General features: G+C 46.8%; 1 protein-coding gene across 1 annotated transcript; it reads left to right on the top strand.

The window, feature by feature from the left end:
• The first annotated feature begins 1,273 nt into the window (after positions 1-1,273).
• On the top strand, positions 1,274-10,392 carry LOC120843844. Its single transcript, XM_042286796.1, has 4 exons — positions 1,274-1,325; positions 5,266-5,384; positions 5,476-5,595; positions 10,357-10,392. The coding sequence occupies exons 1-4, from the start codon at positions 1,274-1,276 to the stop codon at positions 10,390-10,392; spliced, it is 327 nt and encodes a 108-aa protein (XP_042142730.1).
• The last annotated feature ends 689 nt before the right edge of the window (positions 10,393-11,081 follow it).

Raw genomic sequence — 11,081 nt, 5'->3', positions numbered from 1 at the left:
GGCCGCTTTGGCGGCGTCGAGAGCGCGACATAGGCAGCATCCTCGTGACTGCGCTCTAAGGCAGGACGACATTGCACTATACGTCAGGTGCACGTCTCAGACGGTTCGCAAGACTCGGCAAGGTGAGCAACGATTCCCGGCAAGTTGTTGCTTGCGACGCGAGAACGTTTCTCGGCGAAGGCGGCGAAAGTCAGTACACGAAACCTCTCTTTCCGAGGCAACGCAAGCTGACACGATCGGTCGACCGCTCCCGTCGCATTGTTATATCTAAACAAATCTAATACGTTACTCTGAAACAAAGAGCTTTGATTTTTCTAATAAAATGATTTAGTGTATCTTGGTGGCGTTGCGACCGCGAGACACTTGGGCTTTTGTTTCGCGGCGGAGAAACTCTATTCTAAAACACTCTTGCGAAGCGTGTGCTAACCCAAGCGCTAAAGTTAGCCCTAGCCTGCGCTAAAATTGCGTACGTTATTCTAAAACTACCTATTATAGAGTAGTCCCGGACTAAATATTATATTTTTAGGAAGGTGAAGGATAGAGAAAAAGGGGGGAGGGGGGTGGAGGGGTTGCGGTGTGCTACCGCCTCGGGTGCCGCGGACCTTAGTGACGGCGCTGGTTCCAAGTTCCAACGAATAAAGAAATTACGGCCCATACATCGTCGACTTCGGTCCGCAGAACTGCTGCGAGTGCGGAGTTTCCTTCCAAACGGGTTTACTCACTCGCGACGCGTTTTTTTCTCCTCTCTTTGACTTACGCATTGCATAAGACAGTTTTGGCAAAAGCTTCAAACTTGGTGTTGCCGAACCGTGAAACAGCGTACTGAGTGCCGCTAGCAACATCTATGATTTAAAATAAAATACCTTACGGAATCGACCGAGATAATTATGCACAAATTTGACTGAAGCCAAACGGAGCGGGCAATATTCTTTTTCTGGATCACGCTTACACGCCTCTCTATTTTGGGCCAACAAGAGAGAGGAACGAAAAACGCGAAGACACCTTTGATGGTACCATAAAGTGTTCAACGTGCAGGGACTGTACTAGAAACTCTTATGCAACAGCTTACCCAATGGTGCTAACTTTGCAATTTGTTACACAGGTTCACGCATAGACACGCACACACACCCACACAAAACAATACCACCTGTACCAATGCTACCAATACTTTAAATGGAAATGGTAAATTAATGACCGAATATTTGTTTTTCTACTGATTTCCTTACTCACTGTTGATATCGTTTTTGCCTCTTCAGAACGAGATACAGAGGATATGGCTCGACTCGCTTGCGTATTTCTGGTCTTTGTGCTGGCCTATCAGTGTGGTAAATACTATATTTTTCTTCCTTTGTTTGGGTCTTCTTGGTAACATGTCAGCGTACACGAAATTTATCTCGATTTTCACTTCGCACATTGCTTCAACACAAGCACGCGACTCTTCGTTTTTAGGAAGAAATACACTCCGTGGCCCTGTTTAAAAAGTATATATCTAGAAATGTGTTTTTATTTTACGAAACGTTGCGCTTCCTCGTGTGCAGTCCTCGTGTGCGGTGTTGCGCTCCTCGTGTGCAGTGTTGTGCTCAGCCGGTAGGGACGCGACAGTTGAATCTCCTGCCCATAGTCTGAACAGAAACAGCAATACAATGAGTACACCGGAGGGAAGAGAACGACGTTTGGCTGGGGTTATATAAAGAATCCTTCATAGAGGACAAGCAGTGCTACTGCATTTCGACGTAGTCGAAAGGCCTGTCCATGCGGGACACATCAAATAGCATCAATCAACACTTCACCGTCATATCAACTGAAAGTTACTGTTCGGCTGTCCGTTTTATAGCGCAGCTCTTAGGCGCTTGCTTCCTGCATGAGCGACGGCGTCGGCGTCGGTTTGGGAGCAACCGCGCGTTGCATTATAGGACGTTTCCCATAATCACGTCACACGTAACGTCACGTGTAACGTCACGACGGTTACCCTTGTGAGGTTTGCAAGGGTTACCCTCACGAGGCTTACAAGGCTTACCACTGCTCTCTATGTCTATTCGCTGGATCGCGCTTGACCAGCTCCGCCTATAGACGGGAATACGGCTACGGTCGGCCATCTTGTTATAGAGTTATATTATCTCTAGCCATCATAGTAATATGGCGGACAACGCAATGGCGACTGCGGGAGCAGGCTGCCAAAAAATAGCCGTGGATCCAGTACACTGTACCGTGGGTGATATTTCATGCCTGATTGAAGTTGCTCGACGAAGCAGATTCTTGAAACACGGCGTGAACGGTAGCCTTATCTTTGAGGACCCGGCAAAAGTTCTACGAAAGCGCAGCACCGGGGGAAAGCAGCCCAGCACGCATTGACAGCAGACACCGTACCGGCGTTTGCTTTGGCGCTTCTTTCGATGCGAATTTCGATGCGTGCTGTGCTGCTTTTCCTCGGTGCCGTGATTTTGTGAAACTTTCACCGGCTCCTCAAAGATCCGGCTACCGTTCATGCCGGGTTTCAAAAATATGTTTTGTCAAAGAATTTTAATCAAGCACAAATTATCCCCTACGCTATTCTGATATCAGCCTGCCACCACAACTGCCACAAAGCTGTGTGCCATGGATGGATGATACAGGCTGCAGCAGCTGTACCTTGGCTAGAGGTATAACTCTACCAAAAAGATTGCCGCCAGTGGGTTCATTCGCGGAGCGGGCAAACGCGATCTAGCAATGGACCGATCATGCGTTACGCCGCCATAACTTTAGTTCGCAGGAGACAAGCAGCAGTGCAAGACAAGGCTCGTGCTGTCTCGCGCTGACTACGAACAGAGCTCCTGCGAGGTTGTCGCACATGCAGAAAGACTAACGCTCCCTCGATGCATTGCGGCAGCGGTGGCGTAGCCAAACAGGCTGGTGAGATCGGTCTATTGTTATAGAGATCAGTGAGGCTTAACCTCACTAGGGTCACAAGGGTCACGAGGGTTACACTCACGAGAGTCTCGGAGTGTTACCCTCACGAGGGTTACGAGGATTACCCTCACGGGGGCCACGAGGGTTACCCTCACGAAAGTCCCGTAGGTTGCCTTCCCGAGGATCACGAGTGTTACCATCGTGACCCTCGTGAGGGTCACGAGGGTAACGTCACGACGTTACCGTCACGTGTGACGTCACGTGTGACATCATTATAGGAAACGCGTAATGTATGACATCACGTGACGTTACGTGTGACGTCGCATGACGTTACGTGTAACGTCATGCGCAACGTTAATATTGCCGCTAAATTTGGCGGGGAAATTTTTCCCCTAATCCTGGCGGAAAATGTTTCCGCTAAACTTACCCTTGTGACGTCACGTCTGACGGCACCTGTGACGTCTGACGCGACCAGGTGCTTGGCGACCTGTGTCCTGCCGGGGAGACTCCCTCTTTTTATTATGTTTCTGTCGCCGCGATAATAGCGTCGGTTGACTGAAAAGTGTCCCACTGTATACGTTCAGGAGAGTTCCGCGTCGTTAATGTGAGAAACACTTTGTGCGGCCGACCTATTTTTCCTACACCAAACAAGAAGTTCCCACGTAATTTGTGATCGCATGTTTACCGCAGACGTACCAGCCGACGCTGCCGACACTGGCTGGAAGTATGAGTATGGAATGCTGTCCACCAGGGATAGGTTGTAACATTGGGGCGTTACCGCGACAGGCATCTTCCCCACTGTACTTGGCCAGAGACAAATAAGCATGTTTTCACCACTTTGTGTAGTCGCGTGTACGTTCTTCACTCTTGTGTCTGAACTGTTTGAGATGCGCGCCCATTTCCAAAGGCGTACACACAATCGCTTTGAGAAACTGGTTGTGATACTAGTACGCCGAGTCCTGTGGAAGTACAGATGTAGGGCCAATATTCAGCGTCCCCGTTTGATACCCCTGTTCCCAATACTTCCCATGTGTCACGAGTAGATAGTGGACTACTGAGAGAATGAACTGTGGACTCTCGGAGAGCAGGAATTCCTGCGACGACGGCATTATAGGTTTTTCATAGTGAGTAGAGCTGGGTCATGCTAGGGGCGCCCCGCATCCATGTTTAGATAAGCATAATGTAGGGTCTCTCGGTGTGGCCTGCGCGCCACTCAGTTTGTAAATATGTAAATAAACTTTTCTTACAGCAATCAAAAGAAAGATTTGAGTGCGTTCTGAATGTCGCCGCGACGACACAGTTACATGCGTTGCCTTTTCAGTTACGAAGAGTCGCGAATTTAGCTCTGGCGTGCCTAAATAAAATACTTGAATACATCCTTAGCTGGAAATTGTGATTGGAGGGTATTTGTTAAGCTCATTGCCTCCACTAGGAAAATATTTGTGGCTTGTGGTTGGTCACAAAAGCTGTCAATCATCACACCAAAGTCACTGAAACAATTTCAGCCAATGGCGTTCCCTTATTTTCGCCCCATTCTCACAACATAATGACCAAGTTCTACATAAACGGCTCTGGTTCCGGATTGCTTTAAAAATATATATTCAGACTGCCGGCGAATACCGTGGTGTATTGAAATGAACATAATCTCTTTGTAATGCACCTTTGATTTCAAAATAAAGTCGAGCAACGATCTCAAAACTTCAAGTAAAAAAAAACAACAAAAAAACATGGTTGCATAACGATGGCGCACTTAGTACCGACGGATGTCGTCTGCATGTTACCTGCTTTCTTTAGCTGGTCGGCTGCATCTTTCACGCTGCTTCCGACGCATCCATCAATTCGCGCGCCAAACGCACCCCGCCACTCGGCTCGGTCGTTTGCGTCGCCGTCCACCGTTGACCCTGGGAAGTTTTTAGGCTCTATCCTTTACAGAAAAAGATATACGCCCTGGAATTTTACGAGATCAAATCCACAGGTGAAATAGGCCTTTGATGAAAGGTCTAAATTGCTACGCGTAGTCGCCGATTTTTACGGCTGTCTTTAAAACGAGGATAGAGTGAGTAGGTAGGCAGGTGAGCTGGTTGATGTTACACATTTTTTTTTTTAGGATAGAGTCGAAGAACGAGGATAGAGTCAAAAAAAAAAAAAAAAAAGCCGGAGACAACGGACGAAAAAGTGGATAGCACACAAGCCTTTTCGGCGTTTCAAACACGATATATTTGCTACCGTCATCAAGTACCTATGCAGATTGGAAATGTGCTTAGTATACCACTCGATTCAGCCGATAATGTTCTCACTCACTGATTCTGATTGACTACCGTGGTTCTGAGGCGTAATTCTTATTAAATGCACCAGACAGCTTTACCATTGTTGTTCCAGCTGACGTGGTAAACGGTGCGGTGAAAGCGGAAGACCTTCCAAGCTTCGTCGGGAATAAAGGAGAATTCCTCGAAACATTGAAGGAGCTTTGTTACCACCATCACTACACGAGGGATATTGTGAGTATAAGAAACAACAATTTAAGAAACACTAAACATTCGATTTCATATATTGTGTCCTTTGTAAGCTAAGGAACATTTTTCTTTCTAGACTTCAGTTGACTTATCTCACTGCTACGTTTTCTGCTACCTCGGTCATGTCTGGAAACATGGTGGAGGGTCTTCTTTACTACAGCTAACAAACAGAGAACCATGCAGCAATGTTGGCGGGGTAAGTCAAAAACCCAAACTTCATTTCTTTTATGCCCTACCATTAAATTTCAAAATTTTAATCACGGCTCTGAAACTTTGCGGTTCCATCTGGCCACCCTGAAGCGAAGTTCGTGTTAATGTCTATGTCCTATGCCACGGAAAGTGTAAATTTAATTGAAACAAAAATAAACTCGGCGTCTTCATATCTTAGCTGAGACATGCACCATCATTTTTGTCAAGTTCTACACGAAGCATGCCCCTCTTGCTATAGCGCATTTGTCGCTGCATGCGAATGCCTAAATTCCTACTAGAAACGGATATGCTTGATTTACCTTGATCCTGCGGGTGAAGTCGGTATCCCTGAACACGTTGGATTTGCTAGCTTCCCCACACTTCTGCGGCTTTTTTGAAAACTTTCCGTGACATCAAATAACGCGAGACTGTCATGTGATATTGTCAGGAGATTACTCACACTTTTCCAACTCTTGGCTTGCTGCCCTGCAAGAACCTGCAGTGCATTCCTATTGTAAATTGCCCTATGCGGTCTGTCCTTTGCAATAATAACAAACAATTGCTCAAATAGCGCGTGGCAAAGTCGCCGGGCGGGAAGCCAGACGCCGAGGAAGACGGAACTGAGCTCCAATGTTCTTTCTTCCCAGCGCGTGAGAGACGAGGAGCCTTTCTTCACGTAGCACCTCTTATGAGTCTATATTGTTGTGCAACATCAGTAAACAAAAAAAAAAGTTGTAGCGACGTGACGGATTCGTTTTCAGAAGTCTCTTCTCGGCGCGATGGTTGAGTGTATATGGTTTGAAATTTTCGTGTCTTGGGTTCGATTCTCGTCAGGTGATGTTCGGGATTGCTTTCTCTCCTATCAACATTTCTTTGCATCTTTGTTGTCATTTCAGGAGATTATAATTATAAAAAAATAGGTAATTTAATTTCAGGAGAAAGTTAATTTCTCCTGAATTTCGTCCATCATGTTTTTGTGGCGGTTTCGATAGCTTTTATTCCCGCTTTTTACGGTGATCCAAGCCCTTGAACAGATTCCGTGTAAACGTTTTAAAGAATGTGCTTAAAATGGCAATTACTCTCCTGCTGGGTTTGCCAAGCATTCAGAGGTACAGTTCGTCTCGCAGAGGTTTTACAAACATGAATTGCTTATATCCACATCTGTCTGAGGTTAGCGAGTGTAGATGGTATCTTTAAAGGTATTTTCGTCAAAACACGATGAAGAGTCAAATGATTGACTGCAGTGGGCCAAACGGAATGCCGGAGGGAAGTACGTAAAAATGCAACGTCCCAGAGCCCTTTTGCCGTCACATGCCTTTCGATCCTTTACCAAAATAACTCACGGAGTCATAGCATACATAAATATTCAAGAAATGTCGAAAGTTACTATAGAAGTAGAACCAAGGCAAGCGATAGAAAGGCTGAAAAGTGGGCACATCGGTTATTCAGCCCCACGTTGCGGTTGAAAACATTTTTTTTCCAAATTGCAAGAAAAACATTTTGTTTTCGGGGGGGGGGGGGGGGGGGGATGTTTTCAACGTTAGCAGGGTTTGTTGTTTGAGTGCCTGTTATCATGGACTTGAAAGGAGGTCGTCTGGGTCAGTTTTGGTTGTTATGAAAGGAAGGGAGGTAGCATGTGTCATTGGTTCAGTTTGAGCTGTCGTTGATGGAGTGGGGAGGAGGTGTTTCGACCTTTGGAGAGGAGGGTTGTGGTGTATATATAAGAGCGGAGGTGTTCAAATAAACTAGAAGCTGTGTTTGAGACTTGTTGTTGTTTTGTCTGTTTTTTTTATTTTTCCGTGTCTCCGGTTTACGATGGAAGTTCTTCACCAGCTCGCCTGTGCTTTTACCCTTTCTCTGCAAGAAAAAAACACGTTTTTTTTTTGTTGTTTTTTTCTTTCTTCTTGTGTAAAACTGGTCAAGATATTAGAGGATAAAAAGTCAGCCATCCGCGTTACGTAATTTTTTTTAACTATTTTTGTTCACGCTGCGCCCTTGAAAAGCTCGGCGAAAGACTCTGCACGCACCTCACCTCGCCACCCCGCCGTGTCCTTCGGATCATTAAGTTCGTCTGCTAATGTCAGCGCCACCATGGCAACGAAGTGTCAGCTGAATGAATTCACACATTAACGTACAGTCTGAAGCCAGAAACAGCTGACACCATATTCCGAATACCGACTGCTGAATTTAACCTGGCAACGCTAGTTGAATTCGGACGCGTCAGTGCGGTGGTCGATGCTGAGAGCGGGAAGGGGTCGTCTGGATAACCCCTGACTGTTCCAACGAGGCTTGGCGGAAGCTCGAACTTGAGATTACGTACTTTTAGAAGACTGTGTTCTATACTCCGTTCGCAATTAAGCTGAGACTGTAGCCGAAAGTACAAGTGAGAGGTAGACCCCGCTCCTGGCTTTGATACATGCATTTATAGCGCGAGTGTTCCTTCTCCGGAAGAAGGCTTCAAAGCAGCGACCTCGAGCTCTCGTGGTTGTGGCATTGCCTACCGTCTCAGCTTAACGGTGTATGGAGTATAGAGGTACCACACTCTTATCGCGGGAGCTCATGCCTTTTCGTCGAAGCATGCCCGCTTTCCACAGCGTTCGATCTCCTAAATCTCTATTTTACGGAATTTTACATTCCGTTCACCCTCAAGTTGGCGCTAGAAGGTCCGCCTCCTGCGTGAGCTTTATGCCCTTGCTAAAGCAAGTATGAATGCGCAGGCCCGCGCAACCAAAGAACTGCGAAAGCCAGCGAGCTCATGCTGAAGGCGGAGCTTCTCGTCTCCGCTTACGCGTGAACAGATTATAGTTGATCGAGCGCTAGAGCTCCCCTGGACCCGCTCTCGACTGCGTACGATCTGCTAAAACTCTCTAAGCAGAACGTACACCCCGGAAAGCAGCGGGCGCGGGGTTAATTCATACTATGAAGTGACGGGAGGAGCTTCTTCTATAGCAAACAGAGCTCTAGAATAAGGTCTCCTAAAGGCTCTGTTATACTCCGACGTCGAGCGTAGCAAACACTGCGTAGCGCAGAGCACACAGCTACTAATTGGCCACAGATATCGAGTTCTAGCTCGCCGGCTAATCAAAGGTCTACAATCTGCGCTACGCTGCGTGCGCTGAGCCAATACCACCTAGAAGACAAGGCCTGCACATGACGTTTCGTTAGTAGATCCCCGACCCGCCCCAAGCGGCAAACACCCCGAAGCTTGACGAGAGTAGGGGCCGCGTCGCAACTACGTCGCATTCACTTGCGGCCGCAGCTGTGTGCGTGACTGCTGAGCGCGAGCTGATAGCGAGCTTCCAGTGCATTTGCGACGTGCACGCGAACGCTCCCTCGGCCAGGAGCGCGAGCTAGCGCGCGCTCCTGGCTTTGAGACGCGCATTTCTAGCGCGCGCGCTCGTTCTGCGGTAGAACGCTTCGAAGCAGCTACCCGAGGTATAAGAGCGCCCTCGAAAATGGCGTCCAGTGTCAACGTTCAGCATCTAACGAAGGGCTTTTCAGCCCTTCGCGCAGCAGTAAGGCCATTTCGCTCATGCATTTGACGCTCCACGTGAAAGTCTAACATCATCGTATGCTCTTTGCAAGAGACACTCGGCGTGAGCATCTGTTTCATTATCTGTTACACAAACCACTGAAGCAGGCGATGGAGCAGACGACGTAGCAGACGATGTTGCTCATCCGGGCTAGCTAGGGGGCGCTGAGGGGATCTACTAGTGATGACGTTTAGAGGAGGAAACGCGCAGGCCTTGTGTTCTAGATGGTAGTGGCTGAGCTCAACAACGGAGAATATCAGAGCCTTAAATTAACTCATTTTTAATTTTTTCTTTTTTTTCGGAGTGCAGCGAAACGAAACGAGTGCTGAACGTGCGTAAGGCGGTCTGCTTGGAGGTCTAGTTTAAGACCCTAGGCTGTGTTTGAGCATCTGTTTATAGGGCAACGGTCGGAAATTCATAGTATCGTGATACCAGGAATACATCCGAATATGCATTTTAATGGAGACATACAAAATAGAGATTGACACATTGTACCGCGACGCAGAAATACAAATATAAAACGTAGTAGAAGAATACTCTCCAAATAGATATGTATCAGGAAACTGTCAACCCCTTAAATTGACAAGTTGCTAGCCCGCAAAAATTAGGAGACAACGGCATATGGTACGGATCCGCTGACGTGACAGAAATCTTAACTTCGCCCGCATTGAAATAAATTTAGCATTAAAACGGTGCATTCGCATCATGCGTAAGCAATTAACCTATGGGCGACTGCTCGAATTAGCACATTAGAGCTTCTTTTATAAACAGTGTATGCTCAGAACGATTCCAAGCCATAACCCGATAATTGGCAAAAAGGAAGTAGGATTTTCCGGAAGAACGACAGTAGGTCAGACTTAGAGGAAGACTTGGCCGATGGTAATAGTAGGAGCAAATTAAACTTAAGAAATTTAGCGGATATTTCGGCAGGCAGACGATTTGGACCACGCAATTGGCGTAAAGCCAGCGATGCCCCGAGTTGTCTTAGTACGCCTAAAAATATCAATATTATATTAAAGGTGTGGTTCGTTCTGCATCGAATAATTCAGCAAAAATTGAACATGAAATACAAAGATCAAACCCCCCCATGAGAGGATATAAATTATGCACAAACAAAAAAAGTAAGAAGCTAAGCATTACTTTTGTCTGTCCTTTTTAGAATTAAAGCCTGTCATTGTGAACATGAATGTCAATAATTAAGTTGTGCAAGTTAAATCGATGCATTTTTTTTTCAGATATGCATCCGAGGAGAATGCGTCTACGAGTCATGAAGCAGTCAAGTATCCAGGCCGATGCCAAATACTTCAACAAAAAACTGGGTTTTTGTAATATGATAAAAAACAGAACTGTAGTCAATAAAGATTTTCTTACAATTTCTTACAAAACGTGGTGAAAATTATCATGTCATGCATTATTTTTAATGTGATAGCATTCTGTAGCTACGTCATCCGGTTTTCGCGATACGCTCTTTGATCTAGAAAGCGCTGTGCCTATGAGCGGCGCGCGCGTGCGCCGCCCATATGCGGAGGCGCCTCGTGGCGGCGCCGCTTTCCGGATAGGCAGCACATCCGTATTAGCAGGCGCTGCGCGTCATTCTACAGGTCGTCCTAGAGGTCGTCCTTCAGATTGTCCTCGAGGTCGTCCTTGAGATCGGCCCAGAGGTCGTCCCAGAGGTCGTTTCAGACATCGTCCTTGAGATCGCCCTAGAGGTTCTCCACGACGTCTTCCTGGACATCGTTCTACAGGACAACGTCGAGGACGACAAGCACTAGACAAGCGGCAGTACGCACACATTCACATTTTCACCCAAACTAAGAGGCAATTATCGGTTTGAGTTGAGCTAGCTGGTGCATGGTGGACGATGGTGGTAAAAGAGCTTAAACTAGAGCCACTAAATGAGCTGCGCTTAGAGTATCGGCACTCCCTTCCCCGACCACTCTACCCCTGCATTGATGAGGCC

The sequence above is a fragment of the Ixodes scapularis genome, unplaced genomic scaffold (genome assembly GCF_016920785.2).
Source record: "Ixodes scapularis isolate PalLabHiFi unplaced genomic scaffold, ASM1692078v2 PGA_scaffold8__174_contigs__length_109621045, whole genome shotgun sequence".
Classification (NCBI taxonomy): Eukaryota; Metazoa; Arthropoda; class Arachnida; order Ixodida; family Ixodidae; genus Ixodes; species Ixodes scapularis.
This window is presented reverse-complemented; position numbering and strand designations above follow the sequence as displayed.

Coding starts and splice junctions, on each gene's coding strand:
- LOC120843844 (XM_042286796.1), top strand. CDS start 1,274: ATGGCTCGACTCGCTTGCGTATTTCTGGTCTTTGTGCTGGCCTATCAG. Junction 1,326..5,265: donor TGTGCTGGCCTATCAGTGTG/GTAAATACTATA, acceptor TTGTTGTTCCAG/CTGACGTGGTAAACGGTGCG. Junction 5,385..5,475: donor ATCACTACACGAGGGATATT/GTGAGTATAAGA, acceptor TTTTCTTTCTAG/ACTTCAGTTGACTTATCTCA.